This window comes from Drosophila virilis, chromosome X, assembly GCF_030788295.1.
Source record: "Drosophila virilis strain 15010-1051.87 chromosome X, Dvir_AGI_RSII-ME, whole genome shotgun sequence".
NCBI classification, from domain to species: domain Eukaryota; kingdom Metazoa; phylum Arthropoda; class Insecta; order Diptera; family Drosophilidae; genus Drosophila; species Drosophila virilis.
This window is the reverse complement of record NC_091543.1, coordinates 24,603,868-24,630,595: the sequence shown is the minus strand read 5'-3', so window position 1 is coordinate 24,630,595 and position 26,728 is coordinate 24,603,868. Positions and strand designations below refer to the sequence as shown.

Sequence of the window (26,728 nt, the reverse complement as noted above, 5' to 3'; positions counted from 1 at the left end):
TAAACCGCTTTGTAGCTCTGTGTCCATACCTATATCCCATAAAGAGCTTCGATTGTAAGTTTTCATTAAATATTTAATTATATTAACCTATATATTATGAAGTCGAAGATATCTCTTCTGGCCGTTACATCATTTTATTACGCGCTTTGAGTTCATTTTAATTGGTTAACTCTCTTATAGTTGCGTCCATTGCCCATTAGTATGAACATCCCATCTTTTTAAATGCTGTAGGGTATAATTTTGTAGACTGCCAGCCAATGCTGCGTATGCATAATTAAGCATACGACGAACGTTATGCGTTATGTGCACTGCAGTCAGAGGCAGAGTTTTTTTTTTTAATTGTTCAAGTTGAACATCTTAAACAATGAGCGTTGGCAATGATAAGCCTAAGCTGGCCAAGTACGCCACGCACTAGTTCAGAATTACCTAAAAAGTAGCAAAAATAATACACTTAATTATTCTATTTGGAGTCGCGGCTGAGTCTTAAACACCATGCCGTGCTGCTCCACTCGAGTGCCGGCTTAGCCGAGTGTGTCCAAGTCGATATCGAGGGAAAGATCTAAATCGTTTCATAACCCAAACATTGTTTATATATATTTTGAGTTAAGCAAACATCTTTCTGTGTCCTTTCAGTTGTGAAAACGGAAGCCGGAAGCCCAATTTGCAGCATCTAAAAAAAGCAAAGGCAGCACAACATCTATAGTTCCGGCCGGTGGCAACGCAGGAGCGAATCTGTGAGTACATAAACATGATACGAGTTTCTTTGGGGCTGTGGCACATCCGCCAGTTGCAAATCCTCAAACGCAACACAATAGTCAGACCCACAATTATGCCCCTAACAATAACAGTAGGAAAAGCCAACGCTGAATACCCATAAGTTCAATTGCGAAATGAGTCGACGCCCATTCAGACCTTTGCCATTGTTGCCAGCCGCAGTCAGTTGCAGGCAATGCAAAAAAAAAACGGCGACGACTGCAATTGCATAAAAGTATGAAAAATGAAAATTCTCACAACTTCCAAAACAAATCAACAACTCGTTCAGCAGTCTGAACGACTAGAAAATGCCCTTAAATCAGGTCTAAGCTGTACACGAACACATAAACATAAATATTTCTACTGCTTATTAATGGTAAAGTTGAAATAGAATATGCTTTTCCTTGCTATAAAAGCTTCGTTTGATCCTTTTTATAAGATGTATGGGTATATATTATATAGCTTATGTATATGGATTGGGTATAAAGTTTACAAAGAAACTTCGCTAGCTAAAAGTGCGTTTCTACTAGACGCAGTTAATTGTGGGAAGTGTTGCCTGAAATGGACACAGGTTTAAGCGATTCAATGATTGGGCAATGTCCTCTGTTAACTTAGTTTTGGAGCTGTTAATTCGTCATGCATGCCATTAATTGGAGTAGGCTTTGCCATTGGAATGAGCTGTCAAATATGAGCCTCTGTGCGCTCATTTCGTGTTGACAGCTCAAACTGTTCAAAACTTCAAGGCAAATAAATTAAGCTATTTTGTAAAAGTGAGAAGAAAAAAAGAAGCGGAGCTAGCATGTTAACCGCCGGCAAGATTCGCAGTGGCAAGAAGCCAGCCAGCCCGAGTGGAGCTAATAGGAGCCAGAACAACGAGCACACTCGTCCATCAGCTCTGAATATGAATCTGCAGCAGAGAAAGCAGAATAACAATGGAAATACTGTAAGAAATGTGGCAGTGCCGTCTCTGCCGCCAATCGTTGAGGTGCCCGAAGTTCTATGGAGTCGCAACCAAAAGCAAATCAGAAACAATTCGGTGCCGCTGTCAAAATGCAAGCAACCGCAACAGCAGCCACGTCGCCAGGACCAGAGTCAACCACAGCCACAACAACAACAACAGCAACAACAACAAAATATTAAAAATGAAACCAAGAAACGGCGTCAGGTAAGCAGCCAGTGGAAATAGCAGTTACAAACGATATTCATTTTATCATTTGTGCTCCTATGCTCCCAAGAAAGGACCATTGCCGGGCGCCGCAAATCAGTGGTACGCGCTCAGCAATCGTGTCCATAAGCACGGCACCACCATTGAGATGATGTACACTGGCCTAACCGTGCCACAGCCCAGGGAACTGGTCGATGTGCGTGCCATACCGGGAGTCACGCACGTGACCATGGAATTGCCGGCAGGCGTGTTGCCCAATATCAGAAATAGTACTCCAGACATGCCGTCCCTGATGAATGCCATGGACTTCTTTAGATTTCCTGAGCATCATCTACCCGCTCCCGGCATGGGGCCCAGCACAACCATTCAGGTCATACCCAAGGACAACAACAACAACGTTAACCCAAACAACATGGATAGCATCGAGGTGGTTCCGTTGAGCTGTGCTCGGGCTGCACCCTTGAAGCGCAGCTCATTGAATGTGGCCTTTCAGAGCTACAGCTTGATGCAGCTAGAAGTCGATGAGGGCCAGTCCCAGGAGCCGGGCAGATTGGTCATGGATGCGGAAATATCGCCAACGTATATGCTAACCACACATCAGCAGCTGCGCCTGCAGGCGGCCATCATGCAGGAAAATGTGCCGCTGGCCGATGCTCTGCTGCCCATCGTGGAGGATTTGTATGAGGAGCACGAAAAGCTACATAATGCCGGGCTTCGTCTCGTGCCAGCCCCCATACCGCTGCCTTATGGCACCATGAGATTTCACTACATTGATCCGCCACTTTTCGGCAGCCCCAAGTCTGTGCCCATGTCGATGCCATGCGCTCCGCCGTATATTGTCGAGGTGCCCCGTGGGCAGACAGTGCGCAAAAAGCGCAACCCGATAAAACAAGCAAAAGCTAACAACTACATCGATGTCGGTTCAACAATAATGGCACTTGATCAAAATGGAAATTATCAGCCGATGGTGTTTTCCGAGTGGAATAAACTGAAGAAGGGCCAACAGCCATTAGAAACAAGTGAACTCTAGGGATAATGTTAATGTCATATGAACATCGACAACAGCCTTTATAAGAATTGACAGATCGTCATCAAAGAAAGAATTGCAATAAGCCTGGTATCCAAATGCAACTGAAACCAAAAGAACATCCAATAAAAAGAACGAATTTAAAAAAATTAAAACTAATAATAAAAAATAATAATTATCTACAATATTACCAATAAAATAAGGACCAACATGAACACTTAACAAAACGAGCTCCAGCTGCAAATAATTCTAAAAAGAAACACTAAATATTAAATATATTTTGAAAAAAATAATTGAAAAAAATAAAAACAATTAGCTCCATTAAAGAGATATGACAAAATCCACCTTCATTAAATAAATATATTAAAAATAATAAAATAAGGACCAACATTTACATTTACTCTTTACAAAAGGAACATCGGTTGTAAATTTATCACAAAAATGAACATATAATAAAAGTAGAATATTTAAAAATCTAACAGATTTGGCAGATCACACAATATATTATTGAATATATATAGATCAGCACCAAAATGAGCCCCATACAAAACGAACGAGTTGCAAATGAACATAAAATAGAAAATATTTGGCTCCGGCAAAAAGATATATTAATGAGAAAATATAGATCAAAAAGAAATTCTTCTAAATCGATGAAATGAACACAAATGAAATGAATAAATTCTGAGATAAATATTAACAAAACACATAAATTAACACAAAATTAGTCAATTAATTAAAATAAAAGTCGGTACTCGAATAAAGTATCTCCCGTAATTTGTGGAGCATCTATATAAAAGGTGCTTTAAACAAACACGGGAAATGAACCACGATTCAACATTAATTGCTTAATTATTGCAGTCACCTGTCGCAGTCATATTTTGTTCCTTTAATTGAAAAACATTTTCAGATATAACCAAATAATTTCACTTTCGCGAATAATAAAGAAAAGTGCCAACACAAAGCATATAAAAAAGTGAAAGAAGTACGTACCAAACAAAAACTACAGCTCGCAAATCTATTGTCAGTATCATTTGTTTGGCGCAAAATTTCGTTTTCTAATGTTACCAAATATTACGAACACAACGCGCAGACAGACAAAACGAATTTCTGGCACAAATGCTGACGAATACCTGGCAATACAAAAAATCGCTCAAAGAAAGCCAAGTATTGCCGTTGCCAGGGGGGACGACAATGGAAATATTGGTCGAAAATACAATTCTTGCATGCGCAATTTATGTCTCTCATATCTTAACCAATCTCAGTCCAATTACGCTTGTAACAACTACAACAACTACAAAGAAAACTAGCAAATTGAGGAAAATTGTATAATTGTTTTGTAAGAGAATTTACAATATATCGTATATATTCTTCTTGATCAGGGCGACAAGCTAAGTCCATCTCGCCATATTCGTCCATTCGAAAACCTTACGTGCAAGAGGCATAAAATACACATATTTTAATTAATTTTTTTGGATATATTCTTTCATTTTCATAATATTGATGAATATCGATTGTGATAAATTGCTTGGTTCGTATCATATTGGATGATATTGCATAATATTGGAGATTAGAAGAGTTGGATATAGAGATCCGGAACATTACCTTTCTTTATTTGTTCTCTTTTGCCCATCACGGCAATGATTTTCCGGCGCATAAGTGTTTGCTGTTATTTACGAATGCTTTCGTCTCGGGAAGATGTTGGAATCTTTCATAAGGCAGCTCAAAACTAAGTACATGGTATCTGGTTATCGGAAACTTTTAACTAAAGCATTCTTTTGTTTAGCAGCTTATGCTGAAGTTTGCATGGGAATAATTGGCGTTAATTTTATAAGTATTTAAAATCGCACTGTTTTGGCAAGTTCATAAGAGAAACCCCATTTGGATATGGCCAGATGCAGCATTGAGTTGCAGGCACTGTAATCCTTGCCAGTGTTTTCCGTTACGTACGGCCATTTTGTTCAGCGCTGTTAAGTGAAATCCGGCGACATCAATTTCGCTGTGTTCTGTGGCCCAAAACTTTCCGATTTGCATGCAGTTAAGTCGAGTTGTTTGTTAAGTAAAGTGAAATGTCAAATCACATAGCCACATTTGCCGCCTGCAGCTACAGACAACACACCCGCAGTTCCGCTCACACCACAAATATAGAAATCTGTCTGGGAAATGCGAAAAACAAGTTGTGCGCAAAATAATAAAACGAGTTAATTGTTATTGTTCATCTTGGTGGCGAAGACACGCGAACCGAATGCTAACACAAGATACTCTAAAAAACAATTACTTGGCATTGATGTGGAATTTGTTTGCTTTCGTTGGGAGAGCCGCTAATTGGTTGAGCCGATACCACCGGGCACATTGTTCTGGGTTGCGAGTCTGCGAATAACATACGACATTGTGTTTTTGTATACTACTTTATTTAAACAGAAAATCTGCACATTTCAATGAAGGGAGATGACTATTGTCAGAAATTATTAACAGAAATAATTGTGGACAATAAACCGTAGCCCGATTATCCGTGAGGACTCTATGAAGGATGCGCTACCTTCAATAAAGACGCACTAAGCATATATGTATATATTTTTTTGTTGACTTTTGAATATTTTTGCGGAACATATAATCTCTAATCGGGGGGCGTTATGCCATGCAAATAGTAAATAAATAAAGTAATTCATTCAGTACTGATGCTCTTGTAAAAGAATAACTGCATATCTTCGATTGGTCGATTCTCCTCTAGCAAGCGATCCAGCTTAAGAACTGGAAGCTTAAAATACCAATAATCTGCATACTGAAAACGAAAAAAAAAAAAGAAAAAGAAATAAGCCTTATGAAATAACAGGAGAGATTTAATACCCTTATAGATAGATATATGCGATATATTAATCCTATATTCAAGATATCCAGAAAGATATCTTGAATACCTGACAAACTTTTTAAAGTTTATCTAGTTTTTCAAACGATTTTTCTCTTCATAGAGAAATCATGGAGAAATCATGCTCACGGTGCTCATAATCTAGATATCTTTTCACTCACAATTCCTATGACAGTTCTATGATATAGTGGTTCGATCCGGTCAATTACGACATTTTGTGATAATAGAAGCTGAGATACTGCTTTCTATAGATACAGAAAGACGGACATGACTATATGGACTCGACCCGTGAATCCTCTATTAGGGTATTAAAATATGTATTATTGGTAAATTATTAGCATGTTCAGTACCGACCGTGTCCTGATAATCTTTGCTTATGGTATCGCAGCGGCTAAGGATAATGCTGATGGGATAATCGAGTTTCTCGCTGCATCGTATACGATAGATGCCATGCAGCACTTTGCCAGTGAGCAGCGGACAGTCGATTAAATAGAGCTCCGAAAGGGTCGGGCATTTCTTGATCATATCTAACAGCTGATATTCCTTGAGATCCGGACAGCCGCTCAATACCAAATAGTTCTCTACTCGTGGCATGTTCAGTTCAGTTATCTCGCGATCGTGAAAATAACAGTTGTTCAACACCAGGCCCTGCAGCCGGCCGCAAAGACCGAGACCCGCCTCACGCATCCAATATGGTCCCTCAAAGCAGGCGCAGTTCATTTGCACAATCTCAATGATGTTTGCCTTTAACTCCAGCACATAGCGCAAACACTCGATGGCCATTTCCGGCTTCTGACCGCCAACTGTTAGCTCCAGCAAATGCAATGCCGGCAGCGCCAAGACCTGATCGCGTGCCTGCAAGAATAGTGTCATCGGCAACGAGATATCCTGTAAACGATGGCAGGTGGAGATGCCGTGCAGATTCGGTGGCGCCTTCTTGCATTTGATGAACAGCCGTTTCAGCTGTTTGCAGCGCTCTAAAATGCCCGTGAGGGCCGATTGCGCAACATCACCATTTAGCACCAGTAGCTCGAGCTGTGGAAACTGTTCGATAAAATGTACCTGCACCTCGCAGTGCACCTTGAGGCGGCGCAAATTGCGCAGCATTTTGGGCAAGGCATGCAACGGCCATTGGGGCATCATTGAGCCGCCAAGAACTGCAGCAATGCCAACAACCCGGCCAAGTCCAGCATCGCCAGCGCCCGCCTCACGTTGCCGCTTCGTCTTCTGCTTTGGCACCGGGTCCTGGGACAAGAGCAGCTCACAGTGCTGTACATTGTTGAGTGATTTGATGCCGGCACGCTCCAGCACATTTAGGTTCTCCTGGAGGCGATCCGCTGTGAAATACACATAACGAAAATGATCCATCATATTGTTTAGAAAATATCCCAATGGTTCGCCGCTTAACTCCTGCTCCAGCTGTCGAAAGTCCAAGCGTTTATGTGTGCTCCGCCAGATGCTATCGCAGACCTGCTGCACCTCCTGATGGCTCCGATAGAGCACAATCTGATCGCCCATCGATAGCTTGATTATAAGCTGGCGCAATTGGCGGTATTGTGAATTCTTCTCGTTTTTGCCGCCGCCGCCGCCGCCGCCGCCGCTGCTCGAAGCGCCCGGCGCCGTTGACTGTTGAACAAGTTCCATCAAAAAATTTACCTTCTTTCTACTGCAGCGACAAATACCACGAAAGCCAATAAAAAAAGTTTTTAGATTTTTGTGAATTGTCAGTTACACGTGTTTACTTGTGTCTGTTGTTGTTGAATATATATTAATTTATACAATATAATATGTGCCTCAGCCTAAACTGGACACTCGTCGCAGCCTGCTTCGACCAGCAGGCATGTGACCATAAATGCTTACGACTATCGCATACCCTATTTACCTTTAATAGTGTGTAGAAATTACACAAATTTGGCACGACTAGTTGACGAGTTGGCGAGTTGGACGCTCGACTCTAACACAAAATAGCTGCCATTGAATTTATTCATTTCATTTATTTTCCTTTTCAACATATTTCAAAAACTCAACATCAAGAATTGTATTGTAATTTGGCTAACATTTGGATTATTTTCGAAATAGTTGAATTAAGAGTTGTTAGACGTGTTTATACATATATTCAATATACTATGCTGTATATATGTATGCACTCCAAATGTTAGAGGCAGACAAAAGGAAGTCTTATCCGTCAGTCTGCCGATTCTCCCAAAATGAAAGTTGCAGCCCTACGTTAAATATGTATTTATCAAAGACCGGACTGTCATGCAGTTATTCGGGAGTTTAGAAGAAGCACAGCAGAATGGGGCTATGTGTGTATTTGTACAGAATATAATTCGAATGCTTGTGACAGCATCTCGGCACTGGATACGGGTTATATATCCAAAGCAGAACGCGATCTCCGCCTTACAAAGCTCAGAGATCAGATCAATTTCTTCAGCATGCTCTTGACTGACCCCATTACAGTGAGGCGTCTCCAAAGGATAACTCTCACCCTGTCACCCACGAACGAAGCGTAGCATTTAAGCTACCTACAGTGGAAGACTGTGTCGTTGATACTCTTTATGAGCAATACCCCATCCCTATAAGTACCCTTCATTGTCAATACCATAAAAGCTGCATAGCATAACTATAGCTGCGTGACTATATCCTACGTTCATAGTCTGTCCCTTGGCAAGGATCAGAGGGTACGGTTCGGCTTCCAGCACATAATAAAACAATTCGAATTGAAATAAAGCCAAAACCAACCAGAGCACCCTATCACGCCCTTGTCCCCTGGCTTGTGCCCTAGAGTCGCAAGTGCCATGGTACTACATACATGTACCTACTCACACAACTCGCACCTTTTGGCTTGCACCGCTCAGGTAAGTAGTTTGGCGCCCCTCCTGCGGCAACGCAAATCTCTTGCAGGCAGTGACATCGCGTGCCGCGCTGCTGACATTAGAAAGTGAGCGTGAACTTTCCCATTGTTTGTTGTGGCTGGCAGACACGACATTGCACTATTGGTGTGCCAGTGTGTCTGTTTGTGTTCGCCATGTGTATGTGTGTGTGTGCTGTGCCACGCCCATCGCACAATGTCTTGTTTTGGCATTTGCATAATATGTATACCAAGCAGCATTTAATTGTTGCCATTTGGCCAGCCGCCTTTTCAATTTGCATTGTTGTTTCTTGAAGGTTGCACTTGTTTTTTATTTTTTCGCCCCTTTTCTTAATTGCAGTTCCAGACACACACAAACACACACACACACACACCCGGACTGAGCTGCACTTGTGCCAGTTTTGAGCTGTACTTTGCTTTCGCATATGAAAGTGCATCTGTTTCAGCTATTTCGCTTTTGCTTTTTGCTTAAGACCAGCCCCCAAAGCGCCCCCTCAGCGCCGCAATGCGATTTCGAAATGGCTTCCACTGAACGTAGCTGCGCGGACTGACCTGTGCTCAGCCTTGAGTTCAATCTTAGGTGTCAGTAGTCTCTCATTAGGCCCTATAATAGGCCGCGTCACGCACACACACACACACACACACACACACACACACACACACACACACACACACACACACACAACTATGTTAACAATTGGTCAGCTTTGCGTAATTGCATTCAATAGCATTATTCATATTTGCAGCTGACTTGCTATGAATTATTTATTTCAATATGTTTTAAGCGTTTTTTTTTCTCTTGTTGAACTTGAAATTAAAATGTATATTATTAAGACTCTTAACTTAATTTGTATCTGAAACAAAGCAGGGCTAGTTCGATCCATCTTAATATTCTGATAAGAATTGGTAATTTATGCAGCAATTGGTCCGCTTTTATATTCTTGATATATATATATATATCGTCTATTTGGTATATCAAGAATATATATATATATATATATATATATATATATATATATATATATTCTTGATATACCAAATAGAGGATGTGTGCTTCCTAACAGGCATTCTCATCGGAAAATGTACCCTAAGATATAACCTGTAGAAACTGAAGCTATCGAAGGTCGACTCAATGCAACTACTTTGAAGAGGATCAAGAAACTTTTATGTAAATTTCCTGCACGCTACAGACGCAAATCTCAGCAAGAGAGGAACGCGATATATCACCCCCTTCGGGATTAAAAAATCTTTTATAAGCCAAAATAAATAGCTCGAATAATGTTCTTGACATTAGTTCTCTTAAGCGCCGCTTTAACTTCTTAAGGCCGGGATATAATTATAATTATTATAATTCTAATAATCTGCTAGACATATAGATAGTGCTCTCAGCCTTAGATAAATTTTCCATGGGTCAGCCTAGGCTGCTTGACAGCGTCCCAAATAGGCCAGCGGCTTTTTCTATTCTATTGTAACTATATCCTATGTATGTAATAACAGTAATTACTACAATGGATAACTCTTATAACGTGGCCTTAATGACATCCAGAAATAGAAACTGTAGCTAAACTTTGTATACATACTAGAATTGTTTTACCTAAAAAGGTTGGGAAGTTGCAAATCGATTTTTATCAATTTCATATTTTGTTTGAGAGTCAATATACCACGAGGCGATTACAGCCACGTTGACGCAATAATAATAATGGTCTGATAATAATTGTGTACCAATTTATTGGGCCAGAGATATCAACAGCTACATGAAGGAGAAATAACATACTATATGTATAAAATATTTTATTATATATAATATATTATATGTATACTAACCTAACTGGCTTGATTGTTGAGCTTGCAGACAAGACTGATTGATTGACAGACTGACCGACTGATTGGCTGATTGATTGACTGACTGACTGATTGATTGACTGACTGATTTATTAACTGACTAATTGGCTGATTGATTGATTAGCTGACTGATTGATTGACTGATTGATTAACTGACTAATTGGCTGACTGATGGACTGACAGCCGTATGAGCTGGAAAGCTGCAATTTTTGACTTTAGCTTCCCAATGTGATGAAGGTGCACGCTAAGCTTTGCATTCATATAAATGTAGACGGGCAGTTTAAAATAGATTTAATAGATTAATTTTAATTAAAAGATTTATTCAATAGATTAAACTATTTTAAGGACTAAAAGTGGAACGGACTTAAAGTGGACTAGCTGGGAGCAGCTAGTTATGTTTATAAAAATGAACGTAAAATCAGTTAGCTTGGGCGATACCATTATAAATTGCGCTTATAATTTCGTAGACGGTACTGTCTACGTTCTGTGTCTACAGAGACCCATACAGCGGAAGAATACGGGAAACTTGAGCTAACTCGGATGCCATCGCGTCTGTTTTTTGTATAATTAGACTCATGATGATGATGATGGGGAAAGAAACGCATCGAATTTACATAAGGCCTTCTTCTATTGCTGTGCCAGCTGCTTGTTTTTCTTGGGGCGTTGCTCATGCGCGTTCCGCTTTTGCGCTTCTGGTGCGGCTTCACCTTTCCGCCAGTGTTTCTCATCCAACTCTGTGCACGTTTGGTGTCATTCGTTACGGTGTGCGGTCTTTGTATTGTTATTGTTTGTTTGCTTATGCATAGACACACAAAAAACACACATACTTCACAGTTTTTGGGCAACAATTGTTTTTATTATTCTTTACGACTGTGTTTCAATTGCTGTAGAATTTGATGACAGCAGCTAAAAGCGGTTTGACCTTTAACGCCTCGTGCTATGCATAAAGTGTCGCCCGTAATGCTTAATGTTTAATGTACCGCGCTGCGTATACGTAATATATGCCATATCGCAATGTGGCCCAAACAGTAGTACACACATGTCAAGTCCGCAACATGACACGTGCCCTGTGACGTCAAAGGCTGAGCCATCGACTGGGCCCGGGCCAATAATAAGGGCGATGTGGGTCACAGTCACAGATCAATACACACACAGTCACACCTACACACACGCACATGCTTAAGTTTATGTTACATTAGTTCTATACTATCTTATCAGACACAAAATTAGAGCAATTTTTCAACGGGCCTGGTTTGTGTAGAAACTAACCCCAAAATAAATGGGACTACGCACATAGTTTTTAGCGCAAGCACACAAAATATTAAGTTAGAACGCAATACACGAGTCGACCAGACTATGGAATGCCCTATATTGAAAAAAAAATACAAATACCAATGCTTACTGATGTTACGTTATAACAGAATACAACTATTGTATACCCTGTATTTGCCTAAGCAAATAAAACTGAGATCGGATATAGAAATCAGTAAAAAAGAAAAATCGAGTAAATAAAAAAAATATTCATGATTTCATTAAAAGTGAAATATGTTCAAGGGCCAATTTTATATTTGATTTGAGAACGGAAAAATCGTAGGCATCAAATTGTTTCCCAAAAATTACAAAACGAACTAACTGAACAACTGAACATTTGCGAGCGAACGCTGTAAAACAATTGAAATATTTGCAATAATAAATTTTTGTCTTATTTACTTGGGTACGAACCTGCCGCCATGAAAACCATGGTTACAGGGTATATACAACTAAGTAAGCAAACAGTTGATCGAAGCCAAAAAGCGTAACGAAAATAATTTATGGAAAGATGTTTGGATTCTGGCACAACAAAAGATGGCATGCTAATTTTGGGGCACAAGCAACTACAACAATTGAGTCCAAATGGCGGCTATTTGTGACTTCAATTTGTGGGCTCACAACTCGTTAAGCGTGGGCGTGAATGTGGGCGTGGGCGTGGGCGTGGGCGTGGGCATGGGCATGGGTGGCACGACATACTTGTATTTAGAACGGGAAGAGCAGACATTTGGTTATTTGTCATCTGCCAGCGCGAGTCGTCGACCTTCGACGCATCGCAAAGTGGCCCCAAAATTGGCAATGCCCGGCCTGGCCAGATCTGGCCTGGTCATGTTCCGCACTCTGAAGTGCCCAGTGAAACTTGTTTTAGGCAGAATGTAAAGCGCTTCCACGACTGTTCAATGACTCGATGACTTCATTGTAGCTGCTACAAGTAATTCGCTCCTCACTCTCTGGCTTATTGTTGTTGTTGTATTTGTTGTTTCCTCTGCTTCTGACTCACACGGCGGATGAGCAACGAGTGCTTTGGGATGTACTTAAATCGACACTTAATGCGATCGCGCGCTTGTCAACACATGAGCTCACATATTGGCATTTCCTTTCTTTATGTTACAGCGCCGCACAGTCGGCCCGAGATCAGAACATCACGTGCCGCATTATGACTTTCTACTGGTGGTCGCATTGGTTCTGGATAACCTCTCTAAGTGGTGAGTATTGAGAGAGCTAAATTTGAATATTATCCCATTAAAACTCTTCTTCTTGCAGTGCTGCTGGTGCCCATCACGCATGTGCACACATATCCCAGCCATGAGATTAGCCCAGAATCAACGACACAGCAGGAGGAGCGTCTAGTGGAACAGACGGAATCAGGGGGCCATGAGACTAACGGCCGTCGACAAACAACGAAGCTGTATCAGACTACGTCCAGCCAAACATGGGCGACGGTCACGCAGCGGAATATCATGGACTTGACCATTAAGACAACGGCAGAGTCAAGAACAACAGCCGCGTATACAGATGCTATCCAGCAGGAGAGTGTTGACGATGAGGTCGAAGCTCCTTTCTCTGATGCCATCGATGATGATGATGATGATGTAGCTGTCGATGACGCCGACGGCAACGAGAATGAAGACATTGATGATGACAATGAGCATGACGAGGCAACTATAAAGCTAACACTCTCTCACAATCAGTTCGAGTTTAAGCGCTCGGCGGACTTTGCGGGAGCTGCCATTGTACCGTCCGAGCAGCTGAACAACTATACGAATTTTAGTCGTAGCACAAGGTAAGCGTTTCACATGACTCACTCTTCTATTACTTTTACTAATTGAGCACACCTTGCAGTACAAATACCAACAACAACAACAACAACAACAGCAGCAGCAGCGGATGCAATTCCACGTGCCTGGCAGCTGCCGCCAAGACCAGTAGCCAGGCAGTGAACACTACAACAGCAACTCCCGCAACAACAACAACAATTACAACGACATCAACAACAACAACAACAACAACAACAATGAGTCCGCCAACGAACAGCACAGGTGCAGAAGTACCCGCCACGCCTTCAACGCCAAAAATCAACACCGAATGGCTGTCCGATGAGCTGCAGCGAGTGCCCTTTACCTTGGAAAATGCGAACAAGGAGGATGAATTGCGTCGTGCGGAAAGCGAACATCGTTCACGCAAATCGAAAGTGCTATCCGCTGAATATAAGCACATTAATCGCTATATCAATTTCTCCAGCGACACCAAGAGCCTGCTCACACGCTCCGCATCGGCAGCACCCAGTGTTTCGGGCTACGAAGCCGATGAGAGCAACATTTCCTCCGAGGCGCTGGCCATTCAAGTGAGCAGCGCTTCTGAAATATTTCATTATATATTTACAAATATCTAATGGTTTTTGATTATAGCGCACCTATTTTCTGGATGCCGGCGCCATCTCAGCCATATGCTTTACGGTCTTTGGTATATGCTGTACTGTGGGCACCATTGGCATTGTGCTGTATCGACGGCGGTATCTGAATAAGCCGCAGGCGCTAAGCGAGCCCGACTCGAGCGTTTACATTGACGATAGCACGATGCGTGTAAGTGTAAGGATTCGTTGGCCAGTTGACTGTGGGCACAACCGCATTAATTAGCTGTATTAATATTGTTTTTATTTTTATTTTTTTGGTTATAGGATAACTCGGATGAGATGTATAGCCTGGACAATGACTCGTTTCTCAACTCACTGGAAGCGATGACAATACAGAACTATTGGACGGACACTGTCAAACATACAAAGCTTTAATTTCTGACGTCTGTTGCGGATGCATTCCAACTAACCCCCTGTTATTTAACCATATGTTCAGTATTCCTTCCATATACTATATTGACTAGCACACCCCCTCCCACAACAACTAACATTTTGCCCAGCCCAACAGACAACACACACAGAAACAACAAACAAACACATCATAATTATTAAGTAGGCGCCAGAGTGCGCAGTTTAGCATTTAAGTGGGGGGCCCCTCAGTGGGGCCAGTTGTATGTATTTACTAATTGATAGGCATTCGTGCAGCTCAAAGGGCTTGTATGCAACCAAGCGAGCAACTAGTTTAAGCCAACTACCAAAATTATGTTTAGTCTATTTTAAGGTCGCAAATTTATTTGCTAGATTTAAATGTTCAGCATGTTTCAGTTCTACAAAACTTCTTCAACAGAACTACATACGTACATATATAGGTGTATCCGAATTGATGTGTGCAGCTTTTCATATATTCCATTCTCTTGAACTCAGTTTTATTTGAATTTCTCTATGTGACTCGTTTTTGTAGCAACTTAACTTATATTTATGTTTTACTATTTATGCAATTATATATTTAATGTTGTTGAGTATTTTTTCAGATAATTTCGTTTCGTTCGTTCGTTTTTTCGTGATTAATATTTAATATTTATACAATGATTAGATTTGTGTCTGTCCAACAATTAAACGCAATCATTCCTTCCAGTTTAGCATATAGTGCAACTTTATATGAAATTATTGTATTACAAAATAAATTAAACAATACCACTAAAGATTCTAACACAATATTGACTGTTTACTGCCACTAGACTTTTTGTCGAATTTTGCTCGTCGAATTTGTTAAGACACGAGCTTAAACTAATATGCCCATTATTAAACGTTAATATGGTAAATATATATAACGAACATTTCAAACAACTGTTGCCAACGGCTTATTGGCTAAAAATTGCAAACATTGAAGCAGCTGTACCTAACTTTGTTAAGTTCTTACTCTACGCACTATTACAAACAATACAAATTTTTTCTTTTAAATGTAGACAATCCGTTGGAAATAATAAAATTTAATAATCATACAATCTTATATGTATATCGGTAAGATAATCGGATTCGAATATTTATGCGTAAGTATTTGAACAATAGAATTTAAAAATGGCCGATAACGCATTGGCGGCGCGCCTATAAAATGTTGTGCAGCATTGTAATCGATGAATTATTTATTTTAGGTTATTAATATATCGAAACACACTCTTGGGAAAATATCTGTTTTCTTATCGATTACATCGTTGACCATGCATACGACATTTTGATATCGTTTCCTTTTGCCATCTCTACACGACACTGCATCGCATTTCGAACGCAAACACAAGCACATTCATTCGCTGCAGTTATATGTAAATTCCCTGTGTATAGTGAAACAAATAAAATAAAAACTAAAAATTAAATGTGAAATTAGGTCAGGAGCATCCCGTAGTGTTTCGTTAAAGGTGAGACGCCAGTGCTAGCACTAAAACTCCATTGGCGTCGTGGTCCGTCGCGCGTTCGACGTCATTTTGTTTGCGATTCGCAGAGTTTTGCACAGCCACATACATATGTACATATGCAATGCAGTGTATTCAATTTAAGAACTTCCTGTTTTTTTTGTGTGTTTTGCTAGTATTCCTGCATCCATGGCTTACTTTGGCGTCTATATACCGCCCTCTAAGGCAGGCTTTGAGGGCACTTTGGCCCAATGTGCGGGCTCCATAGCGGCAGACAATATAAAGATTTCGCCAGAATATCCGGCCAGCGCGGCGGAGGAAGCATCCACATATGAGGATCCCGAATATCCACGTAAGTAGCGAGTGAGTGGAGGCGTCGCCATATTTGTACAACGCAATACGTACGTACATGCGTACATACATACATGATATACAAGCATGCCCTGCAAATGTGTGCACACGCACACACATACACGCATGCATGTACGCTTCCTTGAAAAAGGCGCGCTTTGATTTTGTTATGGCATGAAACAACAAACTCAACACATGCTTGTTGTTTCATGCCATAACGTAATCAAAGCGCGCGTTTTTCAAGGAAGTGCCATTTGTTGCGCATCGCAGTTACCGTTTGCCATACACTTACACACTATACACTATCTCAAATTGTCAAGAAATATGTAACCCATTGAAGAAGACGAGCTGAGTTGAGAGAGAATCCATTTGAATATTTATTGCAAGTCGTAAATATCTTTAGCTTAATGAATCTTAAATAAAGCACATTGTTTATTAAAATTAACATCAATATTAGACTTCATTCATTTGCATTTTTACAAGTTCCGCCCACATTGCATTGCACTCAAACAAGCTCAATTTTCGGCAATCCAAAAATAATTCGCCTACTTGTTGCTCTCTTATCGTTTGTGGGGCATGAAAAACTTGTTTATGAAACGTTAATTGTTATTATAAGTGCAGAGCTTTGATAATAGCTACTTTTTGGATAATCTGAAAGGGTATTAAAAAGTTGCCAGGCCAAAAACAATTGCTTCGACTTGTTGATTTTATACCCATGTAAAGAGTATTATTATTTGTCACGAAATGTGCAATGCATAGCAGAGAGGTAATTGACCCCATAGAGCATATATGTACATACTGTATTTATCTTGATCTGTATAAACAGCCGGTTCCATATAGATCTTAAGTTAAAAGATTTTGTATTTTTATTAAAAATGAGTTTTTGAGTGAGAAAATCGTTTGATTTTCAAGAAATCTTGAGCCATCTTCACTCTCACAGTTTCACTCGAGCCTCACGTTCCTCTCAACACAATTGCAGAAGCTTATTAAGTCGTAATGATTTTGTCTATATAAAGTACCATATTCTAGATATGTGTTTACAAGGGCATTAAATCGTCGGCGTATCAAGGGGGCTACTGCTCCATTTTGCTCCTGCGCCGTAGGCCATGAAATCATAGGTGATAACATGAATGTTAGCTATCAAATTGATCAGACTCTTACATAAATTCATATTAGAAACAAGGCTAAATCCAATTTCATGTCGGCAATCGAGTGTTGAATGCCACCTGCATCATCGCCATCGCATCAATTCTGCGGCCACGATGGGCACCGGGCAGTGGGCGTGGGGTTAGTAGCGTCATCGATGCACGAGCTCTAAACAAAAACGGGTAACGTACGATTACAGCCGTGAATTGGATGGGTTTTGCTGCACCTCTGGCATAACGTAATCTAATTAAAATGCGCTTTGCTGTTCGCAAAATAGAAACAAATTGCATAAATAAACAAAACAAACTATACAAAATAGAATCCGTTTTGGAAAAAAAGTCAACCAATGCACGTTACAAGTTGTCAATCAACTGCAGGGTATGTACAGCATGTTGTTGGCCCCGAATGGGCAATGCACATTTAAGGATCGGCCTATGAAAGGCCAAGTCCATAGAGCCATGTTCGTCTATGCTTCTCCGGCATGGATTTTGAATATTTTCTCCAAAAAGTCCCTTGGCTCTGTTCCCTCTGTCAAGAATTGTCCGTTAAAATTGAATATATATTTATAGACATTGGAATTGTTTATGTGAACAATGTCTTCAAGTCCAACTACAAATATTTCCTCCTAGCTTTTCTTTTTTGTCAGTAAGAAATAATTTACACAATCGGTCAAAGATTAAGTGATATACGCTAATATAAACAAAGTGTTGTTGAAACTGAATGAGCAAAACAAATATCTAACCGACTCGCACGTAAGTTTTTAACATACTCAATATGCTTTGGTAAAGTATCTGGATATGTATTAGATTCTTTTTGATAATGCATAAAGTGTGTTACCACAGAACAGCTTTGATTTATTGTATTCTATACACATATGTACCATGCACACTTGTATATATTTATTTAAATATCTATTTAAAATAAGTATGAGCTGCGGACTTGGCCGGCATGGGCAGAGCAGAGAGAGTACGCGGCGGCGGCGTTGTTTCCATATTTAAACCGACCAGGCTAGCCTAGGCGGCTGTTCTGAGCATCTCGATCCGTTTGCCCAGCACCAGTTCAGAGAGGGACAGAGCGAGCGAGTGAACAAAAATTGCGTGCCAATAACTGCGTCATACGCACGTCCCCTGTTGCTGTTGTGTTCTCCCCCTTTCCTGTTGGCTATGTTCTTTTTCCGCCCACTGTTCAGTGTCCGCCGTCCGCTGTCCGCTGTCCGCACGCGACCTCGTCGTTTCTCTTGGCTTTTAGCATATTGTTTGTTTTGCTCAACGCTTTTCTTGCGCTGTCTGGCATCGCCCCATTCACACATATGGCGTGACCAGACGGCCCAGTAGCGAGCGAGTGACAACTGCTGACAAGTCTGTTGTGTCTGGCCTATTCGCTCGCACACAATTGCCAAGCTGCTCACTCATTTGCTCATTTATCACAATCCTTTGCAGCCGACTCACCGCTCTGGTTGATATTCAAGGAAAAGGCCAAGGCGCTGGACGTGCTGCGCCATTATAAGGAGGCGCGTCTGCGCGAGTTTCCCAATCGCGAGCAGGCCGAAAGTTATGTACAATTTGGTTTTGAGAGCATCCAGTCGTTAAAACGCTACGGCAAGGCCAAACCCGCCAGCAGTAAGTACTTATATATGCATACCTATGTATATTTAGCAACAAGAAGCACTAAATATATATATTCTTTTTTAACTTGCCTTTGCAGAGCCGGTGCAATTACCTACAACGCCGAGCGGTGGCTTTAGGGCAACCTCTTCTGGCACCACTGACAGTCCCTTTTCTTCGTCGCCCACCAACAACGTCAGTGGCTCGCCCTGTTCAACACTCACCGTGTCCATGTCAAATATGTTATTAACCATGCCGAGCAGCAACAGCAACAGTAACAACAACAACTCCAACAGCGGCAGCAGCAGCAGCAGCATCAGTGTCGTCACTGTTGGCAGCATGTCAGCCAGTTGCAGCAGCGGCAGCACAAATTCATTGAATGCAGAGCGTCCGCCGTTTCGGGCGCCCACCAAACAGGAGCTTGTCGAATTTCGCAAACAAATCGAGGCTGGCAATTATGAGCGGGTGAAACGCGTTGTTTGGGACAATCCGCGTTTTCTGATCAGCAGCGGCGACACACCCACCAGTTTGAAGGAAGGCTATCGCTACAATGCCATGCACATTTGCGCCCAGGTCAATCAGGCACGCGTCGCCGAACTAATATTGAAGATAATCTCGGATCGTGAATTTACCCAGCTGTATGCGGGCAAGAAGAGCAGCGGCGAAATGTGCGCCGCCCTAAATGTGAATCTGCTCGATTATTATCTAAATATGCCCGATAAGGGTCGTGGCGAGACGCCACTGCATTTTGCAGTCAAGAACGGTCACGTAGCCGTTGTTGAGGTGCTCATCTCCTATCCGCAATGCAAGTCGCTAAAGAATACGGAGGGCATGTATCCCAAGGATGTAAGTGCAGCTCATTGATAACTAACATTTGTCTGTCCGTTTGATGGGATGGTGATCAGTAGTTCAGATCAGACTGATTGATCTCTCTGCCCATTTGCATAAACCCGCCGAAATCAGAGGCTATTAAACTAGAGACTATAAACGTTGCTGCCCCTGCGGCACACGCAGAACTTATCAGAACTAATTACCTAAGTTTACTGTTTACTATGTAAGTTTGATGTAAGCTGGAATGTTTGTAAAGGCATATTGACGCTGAATTCAGGGCATCTTTTAGTCGGTAACCTCCGACTAGAGCACTTTTACTTGGTTTCAACTTGTTTATTTCCTCCAAAAATCAGATAATATGCCAGCGAGCGCCCAACGCCAGCCCGGAGCTGTTTAAGAAGTTAGAGCTGTTGCTCTCAGAGCCACACTATGTGCCCGTTCTACGCGCTGTGGGCAACGAGCTGCCGCCGCAAATTGGACAACCCTTTACGCCCAACGATCCGCCGGTAAGTGAGATGGGTTTTTATTTTTCAGCTAAGAACATGCTGCTAATCATGCTTGAATTTTTTAGGTTTTGCAGCACAAGACGGATGAATCGGATCGGCTAAATGTGGACCTTAAGATCAGCGCTCTGGCTGGCCCGATGCCACGTGAGCAGGCATTAAGTTTCTTTCGTCGCTGGAAGACGCCGCCGCGTGTTGGCAGCAACGTGATGTCACCGTTGGCCAGCTCGCCCTACATCTCGCCCATGAAGACACACAACAAGTCAGTTTTCAACAAGAGCACAGGTCATGTGTCGAGCGGGCGGCGCACGCTATTCAGTCCGCGGGCAGTAACGCCAAATAAATCGCTCAGCGAACTCAACGGTAATCACAAGTCACAGCAAGAGGTGGTGCTCCAAAATACCGAGTTCGATAACATAGAGCACAACAACAATTTCCCGTCGTGTATGCCCAAGCGCATGCTGGATATGCCTACAACGCCCATGCGTCAAATGAAGCCGGATCTGTTTTTTAAATATCGCAGCAACAGCTCATCGCCGCTTCTAGACGAAACATCGTTCGACATGTCATCGGAGTTCAGCATAAACATGTCCGTATCGACCCTAAATGATAGTTTCCGTGAGCGCCACATCAAGAACTCGGACATTGAAAAAGGCCTTGAGGTGGTGGGTCGTCAGCTGGCTCGGCAAGAGCAGTTGGAGTGGCGCGAATATTGGGATTTTCTGGATGCTTTTGTGGACATGGCCTCTATCAGTGGACTCACGCGGCTGGAGAGTTATCTGTCTGCTAAATTCGAGAAGGCGCAGGCCTCAATGCTGGCAGAAAAATCAGATCAAGCATGGAACTTTTCTCAAATGAATCAGTATATCGATTTGGTAGCCGACCGAGGCAAATCCAACAGTTTGTCAGCCTCTGGTGGCGGCATCACCCAGGTAATGACGCCCTACACATGTGTAGAGAAGTCACTGCAGGTGTTTGCGAAACGCATTACCAAGACGCTCATGAATAACATTGGCAACATGGTATCCATTAACGATACGCTGCTCTCCGAGCTCAAAAGACTGAAATCTCTCATTGTGAGCTTCAAGGATGATGCACGCTTCATTAGTGTGGACTTTAGCAGAGTGCACTCACGCATCGCCCATCTTGTGGCCAGCTACATTGCGCACTCACAGGAGGTTAGCGCCGTACTCCGTAATCAGCTGATGCAAATGATGCGCAAGATGTTGCAACTAAATGGCGAACGGCGAGAGCATTTATATTGTGTATGCGCCAGCATGCTGCATATGTTGGAACAGGCACCAACTGTTAGCCTGCCGGACGCACTCAAGACCGAGGAACTGTGCTCAGCCGCCTGGGAATTGGAGCAGTGCTGCAATTGTCTTTGGGATGGAAATCTCAGCCGCAAGACGAGCCGGCGCAAGCGTACCGAATCGATGCGGGCACAGGCCCAAGATTTGGCCAATGTCGCCGCCACCTTACGCAGCTCTGGCGCTACCAATGTTGCGGTCGTCTCGCCCATTCTCAAATCTAACGCTTGGCGTAGCAACGAAAATCAAAGCGACGATGACGATGAGGACAGCGACGATGAATCCTTCTTTGTAAGTGTTCATACACATATACATATACATGTCCTAACCAAACTTCTTAATTCGCTTGCAGTTCGACTGCGGCGGTGGTAGCGACAGCAGCGAAGATGAAGAGATATTCATGACCCCACCAGAGAGCCGCTCGCCAAGGTTGTCGTGCGATTTGGATCCTCGTTACGAACTATTTATTTTCGGGTGAGTCATCAAAATTAAATTTATTTAATTGCTTACAAACTGCGTACGGCCATGCCTTGTCTGGGAATGATTTCAAGGGCATAACATAGATCAATAAGTAAACAATATTGTACGTTTAACATAACGTATAGCATTTAAAATCCTAATTGAGTATCCTTGTAGAGGGTATAACAATTTGGTCACGACATAGGAAGGGACTTCTCTGTATCTTTATTCTTGATTAGTTTCAACGGCCGAGTCGGTGTAGCTCTCAGTTTTATAGCTTTTTGCATAGGTCTTTTTATTTCAGGCAGAATATATGTCGAATCGAGCTGACAGGTAAAAGCTATTGAAAAATATGTTTTTATATGAAATACTTTTTAGTTTTTCAAGATATCTTGACCACATTTGGCATTTGCGAAATTTTCCAAACTCCCTACACATACATAGCTATATAGGAAGATTTGGTCGGAAAATTGGTTTTAAATTGAAAACTGTTTCCATTTTTGAACATATCTAGACAATTCTGGCCAATTGATATTATTATTGCTCTAAAATATTTTCCTTTGGAAGCAATCAATTGGAAATAAAGTTCTTGCATAAAGGCACCTCGAAGTCATATTTCCTCTAAAGTATTTGATCTGCTGAAGATATGCTAAAGGTTATATCAGGTGATTAACTGGCTTTAGAAAGTGGTTTTTGCTTTGTTTTCCCTTTTTCTTTTTTTGTGGTGGGAAGCCGGCTTTCGGTAAGAGATATGCTAGTTCTTAAGTAAACGTGCCAAAAGTGTGTGTTCAGCGGTGTTTGTGCGGCCGAGTTTGCAGAAGTGACAGTGGAGGATATTTGTGCTTGATCAAGGCGTAGGCTAATGGCTTTAATATGTTAGCAATCTGGAAATTCATATCTAATTTCGACGAATTCCTTCAATGCGTTGCCCAATCAATTGCAGCAAGGAGCCGACAAAACGGGATTTGGATGTACTGAACGCTATTTTTCATGTGGACACTGAGAAGGAATCATTGCCATTTGTACATGCCTGGCGGACAGCCATGGAGAACTTTTCTACTGCCGAGATGGATCTGTGAGTAGCTGCCAGCGTTTAACAGGGTCATCGAAACCAAATTTATCCAAATACCTTATTCGTTAATAGCTTCCCCTCACCGAAGAACGTACAGAAGACGCATAAGCCAACGTACTTCGTTGGCAGCACACCCAAAACGCCAAGCAGCGCCAGCGGCTCGGTCCAAAATAAATCTTCCAGCAGTATTCTTGCCGAGAGCGTTCCACTGGTGCATCCAAAAAGGCTATTTGCCACGCCCAAGCTGAACGCAGCAGCATTGCGTCGTCACTCAGGAACACCGACGACGCCACCGAAGTCGTCACGAGTGCAGCGGGTATCGGCTCAAAATGGAGTTGTACAAGATAATCCTTGGCCATTGACGACCTCATCCCCAAAACATACAGCGTCCCCCCTTCCGTCGTTCTCATCTCTTGCTGTGGCCACCGTGCATCAGAAACTTACTGTGGCCGCCGTATCGCAGTCATTCCAAACGCCGCTCAACAAAATGCGCGGCCTTTTCAGCAAATACCGCGAGACTCGCCAGGAGGCCAGTCCGGTACCAGTCTCGCCGGACTTCATCAGTAGTCGGCTCAGCCGGTCGCTCTCCGTGGACGAGAGCGACTGATAATTGGAACAAGGATTAAAAGCAGCACCCGAGCAGATGCATGTTGAACTGCCTATTATGATTATGTTATTATTAAACTTGTATGTTACCTGTTTTAAGAAAAACAATTATGAAGTGTTAAATTAACAAAACAAAGTAAAAACAAAAACAAACATTATATATATATATTTATTAAGGTATTACTTTTTTTTTTTTGAGTTTCTTAAAAGCAAAAGAAAATGAATCTTAAGTAAAAAGTTTTTTATATCATGTGTGAAATAAAACAATGTATTTAAATCATAAGCATCGCATTTTTAAACTGTGATTCCAATGGCAAATAACTTATCATATAAACTCTAACCGCATTCCGCTGAATACATTTTGATTCCCATTATACTAGACTATTTTATAATGTTTGTATACCCTGTACCATTGATATATTTGTAACATTGAGGCATAACCGCCATCATGGTCTCTATGTTTTAATCAGGCTGTCCGTCCGCCTGAATAAATGCATCAACTATTTTTTGTGAAAGCCATTCCTATTTCAAATTATTTCTCAGTGTCGATAAGTATCAATTTTCCGATTAGTTATTTTTACCATAACTCGAAGCTTATAAGAGCTAGAGATCTATTTGGAATGTGGACCCTATGTAGATACAGCGATTTTCATTTTGTAGAAATCACTCTCATTTCCCTTCAAATTAAGAAAATTGAATTCATAAATTCGGCTTATATACAATTACCATTTTCAATGAAATTTTCCATTTTCCACTAAGATCGGTCAAAATACACCGAAGTCAATCAGAAACGTATTTTATGTATTCTGCTAAGGAACTATAAAAAATGTTTTACTCATAAAACAATTTACTTTAACGTTTACTTATTTGCCTTTAATTAATTATTATAGTTATTTAAAAATCAAATATTTTGGATTTTACATTTTCTTCTAAACGTACATTTTTTAAGACAACGTTTTTTATACCCTGAAACCATTAAAAATGGTTATAAAGGTATATTGTATTTGTGCATAATCCAAATGTATGTAACAGGCAGAAGGAAAGCATCTCCGACCCCATAAAGTATATATATTCTTGATCAGCATCAATAGCCGAGTCGATCTAGCCATGTTCGTTTGTCTCCGTCCGTACGTCCGTCCGTCTGTATGTTTTAGATGTATGTGCTTCTAGTGCCTGCGCAGATCGAGTTTATTTCCGATAATCGATAACTTACTCCGTTCCAAGCAATCGATAAAAATCGATATCGATATCCTGTTTTTTGGGTAATTTTGCTAAATAATAAGAGCTAGAGTCACGAAACATGATATGTTGCTTCAAAAATAGAATATATATATGCATTTGATGTTGTAAGAAGAGGGTTCAGGGTATCGAGAGCTCTCGACTAGAACCTCTTACTTGTTTTGTTAAGCTCTTGGGTCCAAATTTAATATTTTCATTTACTAATAAATTTACAAAGGGAACACAGTAACGGCTGGGCAGAGTCAGTATACTTCATAATTTGACAATTTTTAAAATTTTAGTTTTCTTATTCAGTTATTTTTTTTTTTTTTAAATTGATCATGTTTGGTGGCCAAATTAGAAGCTCATTATTAGCTTCTCGTCACATCTGTTGGGCTGGCCTAAGTCCGTTAGCCTGCCGCCTGCAAGTGGTAAGCCAGCTAATAGAATGGGAAAGAGGCCTTTCCATGATAATAATGATAATATATGTATCCGATTTGAATCGATCAGCGGCGTAACTTTAAGGTATCCGTTGTCGGAGCTGCCGGCGGCATTGGTCAGCCTCTGTCCTTGCTGCTAATGTATAACTCGATGATTACGGAGCTGGTTCTGCACGATCTGGTTAATGTTAAGGGTGTTAGTGCCGATTTGTCTCACGTTTCCACAGCGACTGATGTGAAGGGCTTTCAGGGTCCCGAACAGCTAGAGAAAGCTGTCAGAGGAGCCGATCTGGTTATTATCACAGCCGGCATGGGTCGTGGCCCGGGCATGACACGTGAACAGTTGTTCGAGATAAATGCAAAGATTATTATTCAAACGGTTAACGCAATTGCCAAAAACTCGGCGCATGCGCTTATTGCGATCGTTACGAACCCAATTAATACGCTGGTGCCCATGGCCGCCGAGGTACTCAAAAGGAATCAGGTCTTCGATCCGAATCGTTTGTTTGGTGTCACAACATTGGACTGTGTGCGTGCCGAACGATTTATTGGCAATTATTTTAACATTGATCCCAAGGAAGTGAAAGTCCCTGTTATCGGTGGACACTCTGGTATCACCATAATGCCCATCCTTTCGCAGTGCAAGCCTGCCGTAAACGCCGATGAGGAGTGCATAGCCGCACTTGTCCAGCGCATCCAGATGGCCGGCGATGAGATTGTTTTGGCCAAAGAGGGCAAAGGGTCTGCCACCCTTTCGATAGCATATGCAACCAATCGTTTTGCCGATGCCCTTCTAAAGGGCCTGAAGGGCGACAAAACACCGATCGAGAGTGCCTATGTGCAATCCGATTTGACCGAGGCATGCTTTTTCGCCACTCCGCTGAGCTTTGGCCCCAAGGGCATCGAGGAGAACCATGGCATACCTGAGCTCAATGACGTCGAAAAGTTGGCATTAGAGTCGGCGGTTAGCGATTTAAAGAAGTCCATTGAAAAGGGCATCAGCTACGTGTAGTTGAGTAGAGCACCGATTTTAATAGTATATTTTGATAATTGATTATATAAACATAGATGCTCTGAAAGGACACATAGCTCTATAAA

General features: G+C 41.6%; 5 protein-coding genes across 8 annotated transcripts; 4 read left to right on the top strand and 1 right to left on the bottom strand.

Annotated features, from left to right (window-relative positions):
* The first annotated feature begins 639 nt into the window (after positions 1-639).
* On the top strand, positions 640-15,653 carry LOC6631363 (probable serine/threonine-protein kinase dyrk2). The gene is made up of 6 exons (XM_002055255.4): positions 640-734; positions 12,944-13,035; positions 13,094-13,613; positions 13,673-14,174; positions 14,239-14,418; positions 14,508-15,653. Exons 2-6 carry the CDS (start codon positions 12,987-12,989, stop codon positions 14,616-14,618), a joined length of 1,362 nt encoding a protein of 453 aa, XP_002055291.2. The 5' UTR covers positions 640-734; positions 12,944-12,986; the 3' UTR covers positions 14,619-15,653.
* LOC6631322 (uncharacterized) lies at positions 1,243-3,269 on the top strand. The gene is made up of 2 exons (XM_002055253.4): positions 1,243-1,918; positions 1,989-3,269. The coding sequence occupies exons 1-2, from the start codon at positions 1,553-1,555 to the stop codon at positions 2,946-2,948; spliced, it is 1,326 nt and encodes a 441-aa protein (XP_002055289.1). The 5' UTR covers positions 1,243-1,552; the 3' UTR covers positions 2,949-3,269.
* LOC6631323 (uncharacterized) lies at positions 5,355-7,579 on the bottom strand. 3 transcript variants are annotated; one of them, XM_015170969.3, is made up of 2 exons: positions 6,159-7,562; positions 5,355-5,724 (listed from the first exon to the last, which is right to left on the bottom strand). In XM_015170969.3, exons 1-2 carry the CDS (start codon positions 7,450-7,452, stop codon positions 5,702-5,704), a joined length of 1,317 nt encoding a protein of 438 aa, XP_015026455.1. In that variant the 5' UTR covers positions 7,453-7,562; the 3' UTR covers positions 5,355-5,701. The 3 variants fall into 3 exon arrangements, with proteins under 3 accessions (XP_015026455.1, XP_002055290.1, XP_032296117.1); XM_002055254.4 differs by having other exon boundaries at positions 5,357-5,724; positions 6,163-7,559; XM_032440226.2 differs by lacking the exon at positions 5,355-5,724 and adding an exon at positions 5,923-6,105 and having other exon boundaries at positions 6,163-7,579.
* A 280-nt stretch (positions 15,654-15,933) lies between the features above and the next one.
* Ankle2 (ankyrin repeat and LEM domain-containing protein 2) lies at positions 15,934-24,255 on the top strand. Of its 2 annotated transcripts, XM_032440222.2 has the most exons (9): positions 15,934-16,096; positions 16,267-16,442; positions 19,027-19,206; positions 19,292-20,037; positions 20,376-20,528; positions 20,594-22,126; positions 22,188-22,309; positions 23,238-23,369; positions 23,439-24,255. In XM_032440222.2, exons 2-9 carry the CDS (start codon positions 16,280-16,282, stop codon positions 23,971-23,973), a joined length of 3,564 nt encoding a protein of 1,187 aa, XP_032296113.1. In that variant the 5' UTR covers positions 15,934-16,096; positions 16,267-16,279; the 3' UTR covers positions 23,974-24,255. The 2 variants fall into 2 exon arrangements, with proteins under 2 accessions (XP_032296113.1, XP_032296115.1); XM_032440224.2 differs by lacking the exons at positions 15,934-16,096; positions 16,267-16,442 and adding an exon at positions 17,597-17,728.
* Positions 24,256-25,466: 1,211 nt separating this feature from the next.
* Positions 25,467-26,728, top strand: LOC6631365 (uncharacterized). Its single transcript, XM_002055257.4, has 2 exons — positions 25,467-25,621; positions 25,701-26,728. The coding sequence occupies exons 1-2, from the start codon at positions 25,532-25,534 to the stop codon at positions 26,640-26,642; spliced, it is 1,032 nt and encodes a 343-aa protein (XP_002055293.2). The 5' UTR covers positions 25,467-25,531; the 3' UTR covers positions 26,643-26,728.

Excerpts from the sequence above, each read along its gene's own strand:
- LOC6631322 (XM_002055253.4), top strand. The coding sequence starts at position 1,553 with ATGTTAACCGCCGGCAAGATTCGCAGTGGCAAGAAGCCAGCCAGCCCG. Across the intron at positions 1,919-1,988 it reads AAACCAAGAAACGGCGTCAG|AAAGGACCATTGCCGGGCGC; the intron begins GTAAGCAGCCAG and ends TATGCTCCCAAG.
- LOC6631323 (XM_002055254.4), bottom strand. The coding sequence starts at position 7,452 with ATGGAACTTGTTCAACAGTCAACGGCGCCGGGCGCTTCGAGCAGCGGC. Across the intron at positions 5,725-6,162 it reads GCAAAGATTATCAGGACACG|TATGCAGATTATTGGTATTT; the intron begins GTCGGTACTGAA and ends TTTCGTTTTCAG.
- LOC6631363 (XM_002055255.4), top strand. The coding sequence starts at position 12,987 with ATGACTTTCTACTGGTGGTCGCATTGGTTCTGGATAACCTCTCTAAGT. Across the intron at positions 13,036-13,093 it reads CTGGATAACCTCTCTAAGTG|TGCTGCTGGTGCCCATCACG; the intron begins GTGAGTATTGAG and ends TTCTTCTTGCAG. Across the intron at positions 14,175-14,238 it reads CCGAGGCGCTGGCCATTCAA|CGCACCTATTTTCTGGATGC; the intron begins GTGAGCAGCGCT and ends TTTTGATTATAG.
- Ankle2 (XM_032440222.2), top strand. The coding sequence starts at position 16,280 with ATGGCTTACTTTGGCGTCTATATACCGCCCTCTAAGGCAGGCTTTGAG. Across the intron at positions 20,529-20,593 it reads TTACGCCCAACGATCCGCCG|GTTTTGCAGCACAAGACGGA; the intron begins GTAAGTGAGATG and ends TGAATTTTTTAG. Across the intron at positions 22,310-23,237 it reads TACGAACTATTTATTTTCGG|CAAGGAGCCGACAAAACGGG; the intron begins GTGAGTCATCAA and ends AATCAATTGCAG.
- LOC6631365 (XM_002055257.4), top strand. The coding sequence starts at position 25,532 with ATGTTTGGTGGCCAAATTAGAAGCTCATTATTAGCTTCTCGTCACATC. Across the intron at positions 25,622-25,700 it reads TAGCCTGCCGCCTGCAAGTG|CGGCGTAACTTTAAGGTATC; the intron begins GTAAGCCAGCTA and ends TGAATCGATCAG.